The 20832-nt window shown below is 51.2% G+C and overlaps 2 protein-coding genes across 5 annotated transcripts in view; one reads left to right on the plus strand and one right to left on the minus strand.

Moving 5' to 3' along the window:
* Positions 1-16655, minus strand: part of SCN8A (sodium voltage-gated channel alpha subunit 8) — a 58502-nt gene extending 41847 nt beyond the window's left edge. For 2 of the 4 annotated variants that reach the window (XM_039705836.1, XM_039705839.1), the window contains exons 1-2: positions 15932-16025; positions 5981-6310 (exon numbers count right to left, since the gene is read on the minus strand). In XM_039705836.1, the coding sequence (XP_039561770.1) occupies positions 5981-6256 (276 nt within the window). In that variant the 5' untranslated portion in view covers positions 6257-6310; positions 15932-16025. Of the gene's footprint in view, positions 1-5980; positions 6311-14610; positions 14770-15931; positions 16026-16462 lie in introns of those variants that run through there. The other 2 variants (XM_039705837.1, XM_039705838.1) reach the window with 2 other exon arrangements.
* An 864-nt stretch (positions 16656-17519) lies between these two features.
* METTL7A (methyltransferase like 7A) lies at positions 17520-20107 on the plus strand. The gene is made up of 2 exons (XM_039705840.1): positions 17520-18206; positions 19352-20107. The coding sequence occupies exons 1-2, from the start codon at positions 17697-17699 to the stop codon at positions 19586-19588; spliced, it is 747 nt and encodes a 248-aa protein (XP_039561774.1). The 5' UTR covers positions 17520-17696; the 3' UTR covers positions 19589-20107.
* The last annotated feature ends 725 nt before the right edge of the window (positions 20108-20832 follow it).

A 20832-nucleotide genomic window follows, 5' to 3' on the forward strand; every position in this document is an offset into this window, starting at 1 on the left:
TGTGGTTCAGCACAAAGAGAGGAAGGTTCGTTAGCAGAACCACTAATGCGTCCCCACCAGAAGCACTTTAAAGACAGTCCTGGACAGCTCTTAAATTGCAGCATCAAGAATTAATGACCAATTCACCTTGGCATGGACAAACCTCCTAAAAGGCCCAAAGTTTTGCAAAATTGCCATTACAGAGTGCTCAGGGGACACCCAATTCTAGGAATCAGCTCTCCCCCCGTCCCTGACACCACAAACTTTCCAGGACTCACATCCCCTTCCTTTTTAAATCTCTTTTAAAAGGATCTCCCAACTCTCCCACATCTTTTGAGCAATGAACCCTCCAGAAATACCATGCTGGATATTACATGGGACAAGGGGAGCTGGAAGGAGACAGGAACTTCCCAAACCCCACTCAGAAATTCTGAGAGGTGGCTCAGTCCCACTGTGTCTCCATTTCCCATGGGAAAAATCCCCCAGGCAGTGGCCTGTGGCTCACTCAGCCAAAATCAGCAAGGCAGGAGTAAAGCCATCCTTCCCCTGGAGACACAGGAATGTGTGTGCGGCTTCTTGGAGGTGGAAGAACCCAAAACTCAGCTGGGGCGGGTGGATGGGAACTGCCCCACACGAGGGTGGGAGCCCTTGGTGGGATCCCATGGAACACCCACTTTCACAAGGACTGATGCAGGAATTTGGCACTGCCTGCTGTGAAACCACAGAATCCCCAAATCCCTGAGGCTGAAAAAGTTCTCCAAGACCACTGAGTGCAGCTTGTGACCAATGACCCAGCCCAGAGTGCTGAGTGCCCAGACATTCCTCGGACCTCTCCAGGGATGGGGACTCCAAACCTCCCCGGGCAGCCCCTCCAAGGCCTGACCACCCTTCCCATGAAGAAATCTAAGTTTTCATCCCACTGCCCACCAGACATGAACTCCATGTTCTTCTTGCTCAGTTCCTCACCTGTTATGTGACTGTACCCAAGGCAGTTCCTTGTTTTCCCCCTGTGCTCGGCCCAGATTTCTCCTTTTAGACCACAAAACCTGTTGAATTGTTCTGCCTGTAAAGCCCATCATCCCCGGGCCTTTCAGCACAGCCCTCACAGCAGTGAGGTGTCAGAATTCCAGTCTGCTCATGGATTATGACAGTTCTGAGATCCACCATTCCCCCGTGTACCCTCTAAAATCCTGAGTAAATCTCTACTTGGTCTTGTCAATAGGAAGGAAAGCCCAAAAGCCAAGAAGTGTTTGGCAATTTAAACCCTCTTTTAGTTCTCCATTCTGCTGCTGACATATTAAAACTCCATTTCAAAATGGCTGCAAGCTCTTAAAACATTTTCTGGATCTGGGCCAAGAACATCCTTAAGAGCTTTTAAGATGTGCTGAAGCAAAGCTCAAAACTCAGAGGAAGGTGATACCTGGAAAAAGGTATTTTGCAGTCAGTTTAAGAGATGGTTTTGTCTGCTTGGACTTCCCAAAGCCTCCCTTTGTTAGAGCTGTGAAAAAACTCCATCCTCTTTAGTTTCCATCAAGTTCATCAGGACTCACCAAAACCTTCTTCATAAAGGAAGGTTTCATAAAAATCAATCTGCAAAAATGATGACTGAGAGCAACAGAAGCAACTGGGGGATGGCAAGAATCGTTCCAGCTCCATCAAGATTTAAAACATTCCTGCTTCCTGCAGGCTTGCCACTGAGCAGTTCTGCAATGGCTGAGGAGGGAGGGGGAGTGGGCAGGAGATTTCAGAAGCAAACAGCTTTAGGAACAGCCTCAGAACATATGGGAGCACACTCCTGCAGCAGTGACACGGCGTGGAGCAGGGGAGACTTCCTGGTGACACCCTGAGCGAGCCACTGGGGCTGCTGGAAAAGGAATTGACAGCAAACTCAGGCACCCTGTGGGCTGCAGAATTACAGACACAATCAGCCCTGAGAGCAGCCCTGGGGAGAAGGGTTTGAGGTGCCTCAGGAAGCCCCTGAGCCTGGGCTGAGCCCCAGCAGGGCAGGGGGGATGACCCTGCCTGCAGAGCTGCCCTGGCAGGATGTGGAGCTGCTGGAGAGAGCTCCTAATTTTTAAGTTTTATTGACCTCACAATCTGTCTGTGCAAGGAAATCCACTCTGCCTCTGTGCCAGAAATAATTCTCCACCTTTTCCCCCATCACGAGTGGGCTGCAGTTGTTCAGGAGATGGGAGCAGATTCCACACTTGGCATTCCCAGCTCTGCATGCCTGGATCCACAGCACCAACAGCTCCATCACACTCTGCCTTCCCTCCAACACCTGGAGAGGACTGCAGAACACGACTGCCAGGGAATCCAATCTCTTTTCCTCACTCTTTCCCTTCCACACTCATTTTTCCTGCTCCTTTGAAGCCAACTGGTGAGACAGAGTGCAAGAAAAAACACCATTAAGCACTCAAGGCCTGGGAAAGGCAACGAGACACTGGAAATAAGAATAAAAATCTGATTTTTGGGATGGTTCTGACTCTTTCCTCTGTTTTGGTGGCTTCGCTGAAATGCAAACCCAGGAATGGTGTCGTGACCTTGCAGAGTCACCACGGGCCAAGGCTCCTGAGGCACATCCCAGAGCCAGATGTCCCTCACATCCCTGTGATTTTCCTGGGCCAAGGTGACATTCTGGACCCACAGGGCCCGTTTCCAAACCTGGCATGTGACTTGACAAAGCTGCAAGTCACTCCCTTGGCACGAAGGCTCCGGAGAGATCCTCAGGTGCTTCTGTGGCATCGTGGGTGACCTCGGAGCAGCCCAGCCTCAGACCTCACGTGTGTGTGGACAGGCTTCCTTTTCCCACTGAAATCCATCCACCCAAACTTATCCTCAGCTCACAGAATGTCCAGGGACCTTCTGCTGCCTTTGCAGAAGCAGGAGCACCTTCACCTCATCCTGCAGCAGGGACGGAATTTGAGGGAGTTGGAAATGGAAGGTGCTCGAGGAGCAAGGCCCCAGCCTGGCAAACACCACGTGCAGAGGGAAAATCAGAGGGAAAGGAGGTGTAGAAGATGGGAAAACATCCAAAATGGAAATCCTGGCTGTAGGAATGAAAGTGGAAGATGTCCCTGATGTCTTAATAAACACTGAAGGATTTAAGGCCATGAGGCTGCTCTGCTCCCAAGGCTGGGGCTGCTCACACAGGGTTTTTCCTGAATTTTCTTTGCACATGTGAACAAAGAAGTTCATGTACCTGTCTTCTGGATATATTAATTGATAAATTAATATATTAATTGATATATTAAACCCAAATTGGTTTGGGTTTCCATAATAAAAATGGGTAACTATTGCTCCTACCCTGTGCTTCAGGCCAGGAACTGGAAGGCCATTACACATTGTAAAACAAGAAATCATGAAAAAATTATTTCTGGTCCTTACACAGAGACAAAAAGGAGCTAAAGCTGCTCCCAAACCTGCTGCCTGTGAGCAAAGGGATTCCAGATTCTCCTCAGAGTAATAATTTACCCCTCACTTCAAGACACTCGGGGGATAGAGTGTGCCCAGAGCTGGGAACAAGCTGAACTTCATCCTGGAGCTCTTTTCCAGCTTCAAGGATTCTGGGATTCTCTGACTCCCATATTGCAAAATGAAACTGAGCAGAGGAAAGAGCAGCACCTTGCACAAAACCATTGCTGGGCTACAAACCCAGGACTTGTGACTCCCTGTGCCACGGTTCTGTTTCCAGGTCACACTGTTTCTCCTCTAAATATCAGTTTACAGGTCTGCTGGGCTACAAACCCAGGACTTGTGCCACGGTTCTGTTTCCAGGTCACACTGTTTCTCCTCTAAATATCAGTTTACAGGTGCTGGGAGGTTCAGCTGCTCTGTTAAAATGCAGTTTCTGTTTCCTTAGACAAACCAAGATCACTGTGTCCTCCTGCAGGGAAAAGCAACCAGCTGATTTGTCCCTGTGCACGCTGCAAAAGCAAAGACCTGTGATGCAAAGCCTTCTGGAGAGGGAGGGGGGAAAAAAAAATCTTGGAAAACTTCCCGTGATTCAAGCAGATTCGTAATTCCTGATGATTCAGAGAAGGGCCTTTTTTAATGGCCTTAAAAAAAAAATTCTTTGTGGAAAGTCACTGAGTATTGGAAGCAGCAAGGAGCACTAAGGCAAGGCCATGCTGAGATGGACACGACAGGAGGGAGCAGAGGATTCAGGGCTTGTGGGGAGAGCCAGACCCTGCTCGAGCTCAGCAGGGCTGGGGGGCTTTGCTCCCATCTCCAGAACCTTCCCTGCATCTCAGCCTGCCAAGGATTCCACACGGCGCTCCCAGAGATGTGACAGATGCCTTCAGAGAGGGGAATGCAGCTCATTTCTTCCTCTAAAAATGAAAGGTTTATTAATAGCCTTGTGTTGGGAGGCAAACGTGGAGACGGATGCAGCAGGAGGGATAACGGGGTTCCCGTTTGTGCCTCCTCTTTGGGCTGGAACGTTGGGAACCACGGAGCTCTGCCCACTGCCCCTTCAGCACTGCCCCCTCCTTCAGCCAGAAAAAACCATGAATCAGCCCAATTCTCCCACTGACACCGCCCCTCCAACTCACAGACACAGAGAGGCTGCAAAACTCTGTGTTCACAGACATTTCCTAACTCCTCTGTGTGGGAAAAGGGGTCAAGAGACCTTGGGAGTTCTCTTGGGAGGGTGGGCAGGCCCTGGCACAGGTGCCCAGAGCAGCTGTGGGTGCCCCTGGATCCCTGGCAGTGCCCAAGGCCAGGCTGGACAGGGCTTGGGGCACCCTGGGACAGTGCAAAGTGCCCCTGTACCTGGCAGGGGTGGCACTGCATGAGCTTTAAGGTCCCTCCCAACCCAAATTCTCTAATTCCATGACTTCTTCTCACCAGAACCAGACTGGTTTAATAAAGAGAAAATATTTGTTTAATAAATAGAGTATTCCTGAGGATAACTGAGCTGCCTTGCTCCCACAGCAGCTCCTGGTGGTGCATCTCCTGGAGGAGCACATCAGCAAGACACAGATCCCCAAATTTCACAGCCCTGCTCTGAGTCAGAACCTGCCCTCAGCACTCTGGACACAAGAATTAATTGACGCAAACAACCATTAAATTAATCAGTGTGAACACAGTAAAGAAGGGTCAGTTACTCTCATCACTGCCCAAATTCAGCTGATTTCATGTGAATGATGCCCTGCCAGTCTCAGAGTCACTTCTGAGCTGGGCACAAACGTCTGTCCCACAAAAACTCATCCAACATTGGTCACCCATGACACGGATTCCACATGCAGCCAGCTCTGAACAGCCACATCACAGCTCCTGTCACCCACACAGATCAATCTGCAGCTCCCCCAGAGGCACAGCTGAGCCGCAGTTGAGATGGTGACTGTCTCAGCTGCCTCAATTACACTTGTATCAAAGAAAGCAATGAAATTAAACACTGAAGAACCTCAGTTTTGCTTCCAATAAAATCAGTGACCATGCTCCTCATTCCCTCCCCTTCATCCCCAGCAGAGTTTGCCAACCATCTCCTCATGACACCATTCCTTCAAACACCTCAGCACCCATAAATGCTTCCTGCCACATCACCTTAGACAAATAAAAATTAAGATGAAAGCAAGTTAATTAGTCTCCTTTTTTGCCATGATTCTGTGTCCCAGTGCTTCGTAACCATCAACTTCAGACTGAATTCCATGCAAGTGATGAAATACACACTGAAACCCTTACTGTTACCCCTCAATTAAATTCTTCTTATTGCCCTGATGGTTAAAATTGGCACATTAGCACAACTTGAACTATTTTTAGTTTCCTAACTTGCTCTCTTAACTCCATCCTTAAAGACTGAGGTGATAGAAGCGATCATATCACCTCTCTTAAACCTCACAGGAAAATATATAAGAAAACAAAACAACCATACAATCCCCATCCAAGACTCCCTCTTTTTTTTTCTTCTGTTTAAACCCATACCCAAACCTGTAATTTCCCAAGAAAAAAAAAAAAAAAAAAAAAAGGCACTTTAGCAACTCCTTCCTTGCAGACTCACTTTCTGGGTCATATAATAAGGGTCAAAGTCCTCCAGTGGCACAGCAACCAGCCCTTTAGGGATGTCCCCGTAGATGAAAGGCAAATTCTTGCCCGCCTCGAGGTCACTGTTTGGTTTTGGTTTGCTGTCCTCATCGTCGTCCCGGTGGCTGCTGTCCTGCTTGGAGCGCTGCTTCTTCTTCAGCTCCGCGATGTGTTTCTCGATGTTGGCCAGCGACTCCGGAGTGAAGGGTTTAAAACTCTCGGGGCCTGGTGGTGCGAGCAGCCGCGCTGCCATCTTTTCATCCTGCAGCAGCTTCTTTAGAGATGTTGCACCCCGGGCAGGTCAGCTCTGCGGGGAGGAAAACACGGGCACGAGGTCAGGACAGCATGGGGAGAGCCACGGGGAGCCCTGCTCTTCACCTCCCCACGAGGTGATGCCTTGAGGGGCTCCTGGGACAGAGCCACACAGAGTTAAAGAATAAAGCAGGCATTTATTAAAAGGATGTCCTCAATGGATGCACCTTGGGCAGCACAAGAACCTGGCCGTGGCTCTTGTTGTCCACCCAAGATGGCTCTTGGATCACTGTCCACCCAAGATGGACAATGGTCACGACTTTTTCATACAATTATAAATTTTTATTTACACTTTTCAGGCTCTGAGGCTGTAGGTGATGCCTTGAGGGGCTCCTGGGACAGAGCCACACAGAGTTAAAGAATAAAGCAGGCATTTATTAAAAGGATGTCCTCAATGGATGCACCTTGGGTAGCAGCTGTCCACCCAAAATGGCTCACTGACTCAAGGATCACTGTCCACCCAAGATGGACAATGGTCACGACTTTTTCATACAATTATAAATTTTTATTTACACTTTTCAGGCCCTCAGGCTATAGGCAGTGCCTTGAGAGGCTCCTGGGACAGAGCCACACAGAGTTAAAGAATAAAGCAGGCATTTATTAAAAGGATGTCCTCAATGGATGCACCTTGGGCAGCACAAGAACCTGGCCGTGACTCTTGTTGTCCACCCAAGATGGACAATGGTCACAACTTTTTCATACAATTATAAATTTTTATTTATGTTTTTCGGACCCTGAGGCTATAGGCAGTGCCTTGAGAGGCTCCTAGAACGGAGCAAGACAGAGTTAAAGAATAAAGTAGGCATTTATCAAAAGGATATCCTCAATGGATGCACCTTGGGCAGCACAAGAGCCATGGCTCTTGCTGTCCCACCCAAGATGGCTCACTGGCTCTTGGCTCACTGTCCACCCAAGATGGACAATGGTCACGACTTTTTCATACAATTATAAATTTTTATTTATGTTTTTCGGACCCTGAGGCTATAGGCAGTGCCTTGAGAGGCTCCTAGAACAGAGCTAGACAGAATTAAAAAACAAAGTAGGGTTTTTTTAAAAGGATAGCCTCAATGAATGCACCTTGGGCAGCACAAGAGCCTGGCTCCACCCAAGATGGACACCCAGTCAGCAGTTTTCACACTTTTATAAGTTTTGGTCCATGTCTACATCGGATTAACTGTCCAATCCCAGCTCCAGGTTACGAAGTCCCATCCTCCCAGATTGCTCTCCTCCATTCCCCGCTGTTCACACTTTTTGGGCCTGAAGCTGCAGCTCTGTCCTTGGTTCTGGGGCTGGAAAAGGATTGTTTTGTGTGACTGAGCTGTAAGGAGAACTTACTAAAACACTTTATCTGAAGTTCAGAGTTATACACCAATGCAGTACAGAACGTGGAAAATATGAAAGCTAAAACTGAAGGCATCAGAGGGAGGAGCAGACTGCTGGTTTCAGCCCCAAAATGAGCTCCAGGCGTGTGCACACCAAGGCTGGGCACAGCTGAACCCCTCTGTCACTGCCCAAGGTGCCACCTCAATGAGTTCCACAAGCAAGAAGCAGCTTGTAGGATCTCCCCAGCCCCACTGGTGGCTACCCCAGCTTGGGCCCTCCTGAACACAAACTACTCTAGAAAAAACCATTCTGAAAAGCAACTTCATCCTCAAAGCCACTATTTTCCTGCAAAAATAATTTGACCAGTCACTGCTCTCAGGAAAACCGATTTTTAGACAAAATTCCAAGCCAGATCAAGTTGGTCCAGGGTACCAGCACATTCCTCACTCTGCTAACAAGGTGTTTAGCAAAGCACTCCCTGGTACACACAGGAGGAACCTGGGGCTGGGTTTACAGCAGCACCAATGTGAGCACTCCCAAAAAACACCTTGATGCCCTATCAGGTGCTCCTGCAGTTATGAGAAGTTCCCTAATGACTTCACCAAGTCCAAGGAGAATTCTGAGTGCTCTTTAGGTAGGGCCAAGCCCTCAGCAGGCTTACCTGCCTCACCTGCTCATGAGCACATCACAGCTCTGCATCAGGAAGTCAAATGTCACCCTTTCATTTTACAGAATTTTATAAAGAAACACCTCCCTGGGAGGGTGCTGAGGCACAGGTCATCCAGAGAAGCTGGGGCTGCCCCTGGATCCCTGGAAGTGTCCCAGGCCAGGCTGGACAGGGCTTGGGGCAACCTGGGCTAGTTGTAGGTGGCCCTGCCATGTCAGGTTTGCGGCTGGATCTGCTTTAAGCTCCCTCCCAACCCAAACCATTCCATAATTCCATCAATTATGAGGGTTTCTATTAATCTGAGGCCACAAAAAATGAAATAATTTAAAAAATACTTCCATCAAGCACAACAGTGATTCCTGAAAGTTCAATTCCTCTGATTGTTTGGGTTAGACACAGGGTCTTGTTGGCAACAGACACACCACAAACGACAAAAGCAAAGGCAGGGCTGCAGGGCACAGGCGAGGACAAGCTGCCAGAGCCTCCAGCCTGCCTTGGCAGGGTTTGCCCCATCCCTCCACGGAGCCCCTTGCTCTCCTCCACCCACTGCCACGAGCAGCAGAGCTCGAGGAAGTTGGTTCCCCCGAATGCAGCCGCCCACCAGCGCTCTGCAGCTCTGCTCCTCCTGGCAGGCCCAGAACCAGCAGCAGGAAGAGCAGCAATACCTTGCATTTCTGAGCTGCTGCTACTTCATCGGGCTGTTCTCACTCCAGAAGAGGCCAAGGGAGGAGAGGAATGACAGAAAGCCTGCACTGATGCAACAGCACTGCAGTGCTGCAGGCTGGAAGAGAACCCAGCCCCGACACGGTGCTTGGGGAGGGACACAAACACCAAATCCAAGAGGAAAGGCACAAAAGCCGTGAGGATGTGGCACAAAAAACCATGAGGATATGGCACAAAAAACCATGAGGATATGGCACAAAAACCATGAGGATATGGCACAAAAACCGTGAGGATATGGCACAAAACCCACGAGGATATGGCACAAAAATCGTGAGGATATGGCACAGAATGAATCCCAGAGCTGCCTGGAATAAGGTCCCTCAAGCAAGGAAAAAGATAACCAGTAAGGTCAGATCTTTTAAGGCAACACAAACACAGCATCCAAATAAACATTAAAGATCTGGAGAAAAGAATGACTTTGAGATTCCTTGCAAACTATGACACGAATTGTTAAAATTCGGCTATTTCAGCACCCCCAGCCTGCCCAGGCCACGAGGACTGTGCTCAATTCACATGGGAGGAGTTCAGGGAAGCCAAAACAGAGAACCACAACTCTCTGGAGTGCAGTGGGCTTCAGGAATAAATAAAACCCAATAAACAACTGAGTCCTTGGGAAGAATACCTGGAGATCCCAGCATTTCAAAGCTGGAACACTCAGTGCAAACCACTCTGAGGGACCTCAGGTTATCCCTTGCAACTGCTGTGACAACCTTTTGCCACACATCAATCTGAAGCTGCACCACACACGTAGGGCTCAAATGCTGTTTCCAGCTCAGGTTTTATTTGGAGATCCAAAAAAACCTGGAGTACAGATCTCCCTCCTTATGTAATTCCAGAGAGCAGCGGGGCCAGGATTCTCTTCCTATAAACCTGACTGGGTATTTCTAGAGCAATAACAGTAAAGACTCAAAAAAGATGGCAAGAAGGGGAGAGAAGAGCCAGTATGTTGGTCACATTATCTCTGAGACATCACCAAATGGCCTGCTGATATTAAGGAAAATTAATTTATTCTATTCTTGCAGCATTTGCATGCATTTAATTACCAAATTTCCCACATACTGTGAAACTATAGAGCAGCATTGGGGATGTGGTCTAATTGAATGGCACAGATAAATATGTAAGGCCTGAATTTAGAAACCAAAGTAGCTCAGGGACACAGCATAAAAAAGGGAAAAAATGAAGGCATGAAGGAATTTGTGCAAAATTACACAACCCACAACTGGAGGCACCAACTCAGCTGACTGCCCATTTAAAGGAAAAAACACAACCAAACCCAACAAGCCAACACCACTCCCCAAATCTGGTTCACAGCTGCACATGGCAGCAGCTTCTCCACGTTTTGGCATTTTGGAATTACTTACAGGGCTGTTTCTTGTGTACTATCAACACATAACAGAGACCTGAGGGTCTCTCTCCTGGGAGCCAGGAATTCATCCTGGCAGCTTGGATTTGGGTGCACACAACACACACATTGCTCAGATGCCAAAGATTTTCCACCAGAAACTGCTGCACTGAGGTGCCCAGTTGCTAAGACTTAATTATTTTTTCTAAATGTTCCCAGCAGTCCATTTACTGGTACATTATGAAATATTCCAATAAATTATTCAAGCTGATCATCAAAATAAATTAAAAAACACTTTTGAGGCAATTTCCTTGCCTTAATACACTTCTTCCTTTATTAATTACCACGAGTCAGCCATTCACAGAGTGTCTTTGAGACAGAGAGACCTTCTGGGTGAATTTTTATATAACGCACACGGACACATGTGCCTCTTGATTCCAAGCTGAGGATGGAGGCAGGAAGGAAAACACAGTGTAGATGAACAGCACCCTGAAATCCTGCTGCAGGAGAGCCTAAAAAGCTCCAAGCAAACCCAAAGTATCCACCCATGGGGAAAGCCACAGCTGGAAGTGGCCTTCAGCCTCCAATCCCCCCCCTGCAGTGAGTTCTGTGTCTGGAATTTAATCTATTTAATCTATGGAAAGGGTCAGCGTTTAATTACCAAATTTCTGTGACCAGCAGCAGTGGAGGAGGGACCTTCCCTTTAGGAAAGCTCTCATGGCATGTTTGATGCTACAAAGTGGAAGAGAAAGGAAATATTTCCACTCCCAAGCAGCATTTATTGCTTGGTGTTTCCCCACCCTGTGCAAAACCTTGTGGAAGTTCCCAGTGCTTGGCTCAACAAGAGAGGTCAAGGGACAGGGCAGGGAAATGCTCATGGTCTTCAAATGGCCGTGGAAGGCCTGAACTTGGACACACACACCTCTAAAGGTAAAATAAATGAGCAGAAATGTACAGAGGAAAGAGAAGAAGCAACCAGGAGCAACAGAAAAATATTAGAGTCGTCAAATGGTTGAATGGTTTGGGTTTGAAGGGGCCTTAAGGCTCATTCTGTTCCACTCCTGCCACGGGCAGGGGCATCTTCTACTACCCCAGGTTGCTCCAAGCCCTGTCTAGCCTGGCCACACAGAAAACATTATTAATTAACAACACTTTAATGAAGACCGACTAAAGACTGATTCCTGCAGGGTCCTCACTCCCTCCCAGCAGCTGTGTGGCTTCAGTAACATCCCTCAGTAAGTTACAAGAATCAGAACTAGTTAATCCTAGTTAATTAATTAACCCCCAGTTCCCTATTCTGTCCTTACTCAAGGCCAACTTGTGTTTATCTCCAAATTCACACAGAACTTGGGGGTTCACACACGAAACAACCTGAAATGCTTCAACTTCCCCCTTTTAAATTCAAACTTCTGAACAAAGAACTGTTCAAAATAGCTTTTGTGCAAGAGTTCAGCCACTAACCCAAATTTAATTCCTTGTTCGGTTCGTTCAGCCCATCCATGACCCATAAAACAGGAGTCAGGGAATGGTTATTTTACACTATAATTTTGGGGGAATTAATTTCTTGTTGCGGAGCACTCGGATGGTTTGAGTACAAAGGGGACAAATATGAAAGGGGGGAGAATAAGCAACCCCTTTCTAGTGATCTGTTAAACATTTCTGACGTGTGCTGGAACACAACCCAGGTTTCCCTGTGGAGGGACACTTTTCTTCCCTCCTAATCACGCCCTGCCTATCTGGTCAGACAAACTGACACTAATGTCAGTTATTCTTGGTTGTCTTGACATCACCATCCTGCCACTGACTTCGCTCAACAGAGCAGAAACTGGGAACACCACTGGAATGGCCACATGTGCCATCCACCCTCCTGCTTCCAGGGCATTTTCCCAGCTGGCTGCCAGAGATCTCACACTGAGGAGCAGCTGAGGAGGCTCAGCCTGGAGCAAATCCCCCCTGAGCCTCCCTTTCTCACTCCCCACAACTCCCTGCTCCCTTCTCCAGCAATGAAGGGTTGATTTCCACAACTTTAAGACCACTTGTGTAGCTATCCCTGTAACTTTAGCACCACTACCTGGACAATTCAGCAGTACTCAACAAACATTCCTCCCCAAATCACCTCTCAGCAGACTTCATTATAAACTCCTCACACTTTCTGGCTGGGGCAGAAGTACAAGAAGCATGGAATGGGACTTTCTGAAGGCAGCAAGACCTCTGAATTTTGAAATGGCTCTGTCCAGGAAGGATCAAATCCCAGCTTTGGCTGCTCGTTCTCCTCAAAATCTCCCATTTCTGGAGTGCTCCATCAGGCAGGAATAACAGTTACAGGACAAGGCCAAGGCAAGGGAAGGCAGAAGTTGCTCTAAATTTGGAACAGCATTTCAAGACAGAATCCCAGAGTCACTGAGGTTGGAAAAGCCCTCCAAGTTCATCGAGTCCATCCTGTGAGCAATCACCACCTTGTCACCCAGCCCAGAGCACTCAGTGCCATGTCCAGGGGATGGGGACTCCACAGTCTCTGGACAGCTCCTTCCAATGCCTGACCACTCTTTCTGTGAAGAAACCCCTCCTGAAAAGGAGAGAGTTTTGCCTAAGCCAGAAGAACACGTGAAGTGTTAAAAGCCAGCCTGGAACCTGAGCTAATGTCAGGGAGGTTTTATAATACACTCCTGCAGCAGGAAGCCACTTCTTCCCTACTTGTATTCTCCACCTCTGCACAGAAATAGGATAATGAGGCACAAGAAATAGGATAATGAGGCACAAGAAATCGGATAATGAGGCACAAGAGGGGCAGTCCAAGCATTCCTGAACCCCGCCAGATTCCAGCCAACATCCCGCCAGGACCAGCTCTCCACCCCACCATCACCAACACGAGCCATCACGCGCCTTTCCTCTCTGTGGTTCCTGAAATTACTCCCCCTGTGCTTGTTCCCAGCTCGTTTTGTTGTTTCACTGCTCCAGCCCTAACCCAGCCCATTGCTCTGAACTCAACAATAAATTATTGATCCCAGCGTATCGCCGATGTCAATGGAGCTGCAGCAGCTCGGGGGAAGGCGATCGATGCTGAAGGGCCACCATGTGACAGCAGGAGCCCAAGGGCCACACAGCCTCAGGGCCAGCACTCAGCCATTGAAAAACAGCAGCTCTCCATCGAGATGGAAACCCAGACCAGTCATTTAACAAAAAACACACTCGGGCAGCCCCACCACCAACACAGACACGGCACCAAACGGGAGGAAGGTGATGCTGTGATTTATGGTTTGAAGCTGCTTCATTTCCATTCAATGCTGACTTTGTTTCTGCTTTATTTAACAGAATGAAGGCACAGCCATGCTCCATTTCCTGAGGCACGTGATCGCTCGCCCTCTTGCCTATTAGAAACCTCCTCCCACCAAAAAGCCACAGGATTATAATTGCTCCACTGAGCAGTACAGTATCTATACCATGATCTACATCTAAGCCATACATACAAGCTTATATAACTGATCAAATTATCTGTGATGGCTCCGGGTCCTCCACCCTGAGAGAACGACACTGCAGAAGCACCCAAACGTGTTAAAATGACCAAAGAAACCTTCGGTCACGTTGTTAGCTTTACATAAAGCACCAAAGTGAAGAACAGGGACTTTCTAAACACAAAAAGGGTGGAAAACCTGAGCACTGGAGCTCTGGGAGGCCTTAGGACAGACCCAGCAGGGAAAGGTCCCAACGGAGTGAAGGGGCTTGTTACTCCTAAAGGCACCAACTCCCCAAGCCCAGAGCTATGCAGAGACCCTAAACAGCTTCACCAACTTGATGTGGCTGCCCCTGAAGAGATCGGGAGGGCGGTGACGGCCCCAGGGGACAGTAATGGGCACAGGGAGTGTCCCATGGGCTCCTCCAGCCTCGCCCACACCTCCTGCCCCCGGGCACCGCTGGAGGAGCCGACCCCAGAGCTTCCCGAACCTCCATCACCGACACAGGAGAACGGGACCATTTCCAGGCCCCATCTCTCCAAAGCAGGGCTGCCCTGGAAAACCACCGCGGTGACGCTTTCCTCCCTTTCAGCTCTAAAGGCGGCGGCAGGAGGGGGACAGGGACCCCGCGCCCCCCACCCCGTTCCTCACAATTAAAGCTTCCCGTGTGAAAAGAGGACGTCCCGGTCACGGCTCCCGGTGCGGGTGGAATGCTGCAGTGAGCCAGGGCCGGGTTACCCGTCAATACTCGGCAAAAACACAACCGGGAGCCGCGAAAGCCGCCCCACCTGCGCGGCCCCTCGGGGGGCTCCCGCCGACCGCTGCGACACGGCGCGGAGGGGACGAGGGTGATCCTCGCACACCCGGGATCACCCTCCAGAGTTCGGCTCGGGGGCCCGAGGGTCCGCACGCAGCTGCTGCCCCTCGCACACGCTCCCCTCGCCAGACTTTCCGACTTCACCCCGGATCATCCGCAGCCGCTGCCGTGGAGCACCTCCCGGCGTCCCCACCCCCACATCGGCTGGGCATCAGTTTGCACCAGAACGCAGGGGGAGGGGAGGAAGACACCCAGATTTTTTAATAGAAAAACCTCGTGAATGTGCAATTCCCTCCCAGCAGGAAGGGAAAAAATAATATAAACCAAATCTGCCCTCGCCATCCCCCCCCCCCCCAAAAAAAATCTGTGGCGGAAGGAAAGAGGGAAGGAAGATGCACAACCACGATGCTGACCCAACATCTGTGTCAGCTGGAACACCAAGACTGCCCCAAGCATCCCCCTGCCCGCCTCTCCTCACCAAAAAAACCCCTCCTGACCTCCAAAATCCCCCCTCCCCGGGCAGGGGAAGCTCTGCATGGCGAGCGGTGGGAGCAGGGGGTGGTGGAGGGACAGAGCAGCGCTGCAGCGAGGGCCAAGAGGGAAGGGACACCGAGGAGAACTCGGGCTCTCCTTTCCTACAATGCACAGAGCACGGCCCCGAATTTGGGGCGTGGGAGGAGGGTCCCGTGGGCCCCCCAAGCTGTGGGGTGGAGGCACGGATGCAGGGAGGGATGCAGGGAGGGATGCAGGAACAGACGGAAGGATGGAAGGACGGGGCCCAGACGGGGCTCCGGGTCCAGGGTGGGCGCAGGGGGCGGCTGCCCCTTCCCAGAGCCAGCCCGCCGGCCGGGGGACGCTGATGCCGGGCCCGGCACCGTCCCCCCACTCCCGCAGGGCCGGGGGCCCGGGGCTGCAGCGGGCGGACCCTCCCGGGCCGGGACAGCGGCTGCCGGAGCCCCGCGGGCAGAGCTGAGCGGGCACAGAGCCGGCCCCCGACCCCCTTCCCTGGGCGCGGGGTGCCCGGGCATCCCTCCACCCAGGGGATGCTGAGAAGGGGCAAGGCTCCGGGACCCTCCTCACGAAGCGGATTTGGGGCTGGGGGCTCCCCAGGCCCTGCACCCCGCACCGCCCCACAACCCGCCTCCGGTGTCCCCGGGGCTCTCCGGGCCGCGCTCTGCGGCAGAGCCCCCGGGGGAGGTGTGCCAAGGGCTACGGGGGGATGGATCTAGCAGGACGGCGAGCGAGGGGAGCTGCGGCTGGAGCCCGCGGGGGTCTCGGGGGCTGCGACTCACCGTGTCGGGCGGGCTCAGCGCGGCCCCGGCGCGGCGCTGCCGGACTGCGGCGCGGGGGGAGCTGCGGGAGGGACTGCGGGTGTCGCCATCTTGGTACGCTCCCGCGGGGGGCGCTCCGCAGGCACCGGGGGGCTGGGGGAGCGGGGAACCCCGGGCCCGGCCCGCCGTCATCACCATCATCATCGTCAGCAGCGTCCGTCCGGGTGCCCACCGGCACATCAGCATCCCTGTGCCCATCACCTGCATCCCTGTGCCCATCACCATCATCAGCATCCCTGTGCCCATCACCATCATCATCGTCAGCAGTGTCCGTCCGGGTGCCCACCGGCACATCAGCATCCCTGTGCCCATCGCCTGCATCCCTGTGCCCATCACCATCACCATCATCAGCATCCCTGTGCCCATCGCCTGCATCCCTGTGCCCATCGCCATCATCAGTGTCCGTGTGTCCATCACCATCATCACCATCATCATCGTCAGCAGCGTCCGTCCGTGTGCCCACCGGCACATCAGCATCCCTGTGCCCATCACCTGCATCCCTATGTCCATCGCCATCATCAGCATCCCCGTGCCCATCACCATCATCAGTATCCATGTGTCCATCATCATCATCATCCCTGTGTCCACCAAGGTCATCCCGGGTCCATCACCATCATCATCGTCACCCCCGTGTCCATTACTGCCTGTATTTGGTGCACCACAGAGTAATTAAAGGTTGGACTCCATCTTGGAGGTCTTTTCCATAAACGACTCTGTGATTCCCACTGTTCAATCTGTTTGTAGCTGCCACAAGGTGGAGGCATGAAAATACAACAGAGATCATTAATGAAGCACCCAATTACTGCCGGCTTTAATTTGCTTTATTGCCACCAGAGGGAAGCGGAGACACACTGGTGGCTTTCCTAGGAAAGCAAAACTCCAGCGCACCCCCAGCAGAACTGTTCCGAGCTCATTAGGGACCACTCATCCCAAGGTTATTAGGGACCTTGGATTCTCCTGGACCCAGAGCAGAGCTGTCACCTGTTAATGGCTGATCCACGCTGCCACCAAATCCTCTGGAAAACTCTGTCGACTGCAGAGCTGACAAAGTCTTCCACAATGTGTTCACGGAGTGGTCAGTGTTGATTTTACCCAAATAAAAACCCAAACTCCACCAGCTGCATGCAGAACTAATGAATGAATAAATTGTTTTATCTCTGTCCATGATTCCCATCAGCCTGGAAGATCACTGGGAGCCGTTCTCACCCACCAAAAGATTTAAGGTGTCCTCGAACTGCAAAGGCCTAAAACTGCTGTTCAGAGAGAGCACAGAGCTGCTGAGCAAACCCAGCAGCTCCCAGGAGCTGGAAAAACAACTCCCTAACAACTCTGAACCGAAACATTAATCAAACCCCTGACAAAATTCCTGCAGAGATCCAGAGCTTGGCTGAGCTCCGAGGGCAGCACAGGCTGCTTTAAGAAATGTGACTGTACCCGGAACTGAAGGAGGGCACTTGCAGAACTTTGCCTGGGGTTACACATGAAGTTGTGCTGCCCAGCTTGGGAACAAACTGGCAGCTCCTCCCCTGGACTCTGGTCACTGCTTGGCTGCAGCTGCACTGTTCAGTCCTCGCCTGTGACCGGACTGAGAAATCAGCTGGAGAAAAGCGTCCTCCAGAGCAACCCAAGCAGCTGAATGTACTCGGAGAGGACAGGAATGCAGCTCTGACTGGGCTCCTGAGCTCTGGAGAAGTTCTGCTCTGTGGATCCTCTGCCCAGGCTGAAAATGGCAGAGGCCACTGCGAGCGTCCTCGTGCTCCGTGCCAGCCTGGCACTGCTCGCCTGGCCCATCTACCTGCTGTCCTTCCTGGGCATCTGGGAGCCTTTCTGCAAGAAGGTCTTCTTTCCTTTCGTCTTAGAAAGGATTTCTGCATTTCACGAGAAGAAATCCAAGAAGCACAAGCAGGAGCTGTTCCGCAATCTGCCTGAATTCAGGGGCCCCTCCGGGCAGCTGCGCCTGCTGGAGATTGGCACCGGCAGCGGCGCCAACTTCCAGTTCTACCCACCGGGCTGCAAAGTCACTTGCACCGACATCAACCCCAGCTTCCAGGAGGGCCTCGCCAGAAACATGAAGAAGAACCAGCACCTGCACTACGAGCAGTTCCTGGTGGCCGCGGGAGAGGACCTGCGGCAGGTGCCCAGCGCCTCGGTGGACGCCGTGGTTTGCACCCTGGTGCTGTGCTCCGTGCACAGCGTCAGCAGCACCCTGAGGGAAGTGCTCCGGGTGCTCCGGCCGGTGAGTACCCGCAAAAAAAACTGGTATTGCCCTTCATGTCTGCTCTAGAGGTACCATGAGCAAGGAAAGGGGAAAAAAACAAAAACAACCTCAAAAATCTCAAAAAAAGCCACAACCTCCCCCCCCCAAAACAAAACAGACAAACAAAAAACAAGTGAAAAAGAGTTGTTTGAGCTTAAAACCCAGACCAAAAAAGGTTAAAAATAGTTGGTTTGAGCTTAAAACACAGACCAAAGAAAAAAGTGAAAAATAGTTGGTTTGCGCTTAAAACTCAGACCAAAAATTAAAAAAAAAACCCAAAAAACCAAAAACAAACAAACAAACAAAAAAAAAAAGAGGTGCCATGAGCAAGGAAAGGGGGAAAAAACAAAAACAACCTCAAAAAACTCAAAAAAAGCCACAAACACCCCCCCCAAACAAAACAGACAAACAAAAAACAAGTGAAAAAGAGTTGTTTGAGCTTAAAACCCAGACCAAAAAGGGTTAAAAATAGTTGGTTTGCGCTTAAAACTCAGACCAAAAATTAAAAAAAAAACCCAAAAAAAGGCACAACCCCCCCCCCCCAAAACAAAACAGACAAACAAAAAACAAGTGAAAAAGAGTTGTTTGAGCTTAAAACCCAGACCAAAAAAGGTTAAAAATAGTTGGTTTGAGCTTAAAACACAGACCAAAGAAAAAAGTGAAAAATAGTTGGTTTGCGCTTAAAACTCAGACCAAAAATTAAAAAAAAAACCAAAAAAACAAAAACAAACAAACAAACAAAAAAAAAAAACAACCAAGTGAAAAAGAGTTGATTTGAGCTTAAAACACACTTTCAGCCTTTAAAGTGGCATTTTCATAGAACCATGGAATGGTTTCGGTTGAGAGGGACCTTGAAGATCATTTAATTCCAAAAAAACCAGTCATGTTAGGAACTGACTGAAACAAAACCACAACAAACTATTGCTGAAATAAAAGAGGAATCAAATAAGTCAGTCCTTTGTGCTTTTTGAATGGGCATTTTGAATCTCTGGACGTTTCCTTCTTTCATTAATTCCAGATAACAGAGGGAAGGGAAAAAGGAAAAGCAAAAGGGAAGGGAGGGGGAAGTGGGAGCCACTTGGTCTGACCCCCACGCCCGCTGTAAGAAGACTCTGTGTTCCCAGGGAGGAGCTTTCTATTTCTTGGAGCACGTGGCTGCTGAGCATTCCAGCTGGACGTATTTTTGGCAGCAAGTCTGTTACCCGACTTGGAAACTCGTCTTTGCTGGATGCTGCCTCACGAGAGAGCTGTGGAAGAATCTGGAAGAGGCAAAGTTCTCCGAGCTGAAGATACAACACATCAGCGTGGCGTTACCCTGGATGCCCATCGAGCCGCACATCGTGGGGTACGGGGTGAAGTAACCCCCGTCCTGCCCCCTGCCCCCCAAAATTCCTCATCGTGACCCACACACCCTGCACGGGCTCCTCCTCCACGTGTGCCCACATCAGTAACTCAGCGAAGGACTTAAATCAGAAACCCAACTGCCAGGTGAGAAGAGAGGGTCAGATTCCTGAGTGTCTCTGAATCACACAATCACAAAGCTGGAAAAGCCCTTTTGGATCACAGTCCAGCGGTTCACTCAGCAGCAGCACCGTGTTCACCACTAAACCATGGCCCCAGGTGCCACATCCGCGTGGTTTTTGAACACTTCCAGGGATGGGCACTCCACCACCACCCTCAGCAGCCTGTGCCAGGGCCTGACAGCCCTTTCCATGAAGAAATCTTTCCTCTTATCTAGTTAAACCTGCCCTGGTATACCTTGAGGGTGTTTCCTTCCTGAAGCTCTGACACTGCTGACCCTGCCTTGCTAGACCCCAGTGCAGCCAGGGCAACAAAAACCAGGCCGGGAAGCAGAAAATAAATGTATTAATGGAAGGGGACTGCTGTCTGTGCCTGGTTGACTCTGGAACAGGGATCCTCCAGGTGCTCCCCAGCTGGCATGTATGTCACTGGGGCTCCATGGCACCTGCTGCCCCCTCCCCACACTCCCTCAGGCGGCTCCACCTGATGGAACCTGATGGAACCTGAACCCCCAAACCTGATCCTTGGCCAAGCTGAGGGTGAGACCCTTGATCCTTGGCCCAGGTGAGGGTGGACCCCCTGACCCTCTGCCCAGGAGAAGGTGGGACCCCCTGACCCTCTGCCCAGGTGAGGGTGGGACCCCCTGACCCTTTTTTCAGGGTGAGGGTGGGACCCCCTGACCCTCTGCCCAGGTGAGGGTGGGACCCCCTGACCCTTTTTTCAGGGTGAGGGTGGGACCCCCTGACCCTCTGCCCAGGTGAGGGTGGGACCCCCTGACCCTTTTTTCAGGGTGAGGGTGGGACCCCTGACCCTCTGCCCAGGTGAGGGTGGGACCCCTGACCCTTTTTTCAGGGTGAGGGCGACCCTTGCCCCCTTCCCCGGCTGAGGGCTGCCCGCCGGCGGTCGCTGAGGGCAGGCCGGCCCCTCCCGTCCCTCACCGGCTCCTCCGTCCGCGCTCCCGCGCCGTCCCCGCCGCCCCAACGGCCCGGCGGCGGTGCCGGTGCCGGTGCCGGTGCCCAGGCCGGCCGTTCCCCGCGGGGTTCCCCGCGGGGCTCCCCTCACGGCCCGCAGCCATCTTCGGGCC

Source organism: Passer montanus, unplaced genomic scaffold (assembly GCF_014805655.1).
Source record: "Passer montanus isolate IOZ18808 unplaced genomic scaffold, ASM1480565v1 scaffold187, whole genome shotgun sequence".
Taxonomy (NCBI): domain Eukaryota; kingdom Metazoa; phylum Chordata; class Aves; order Passeriformes; family Passeridae; genus Passer; species Passer montanus.

What these genes read in the sequence shown, in the direction of transcription:
- METTL7A (XM_039705840.1), top strand. Translation starts at nt 17,697, where the DNA reads ATGGCAGAGGCCACTGCGAGCGTCCTCGTGCTCCGTGCCAGCCTGGCA. An exon ending in TGCTCCGGGTGCTCCGGCCG is followed by an intron (nt 18,207 to 19,351) that starts GTGAGTACCCGC and finishes CTGTGTTCCCAG; the next exon opens with GGAGGAGCTTTCTATTTCTT.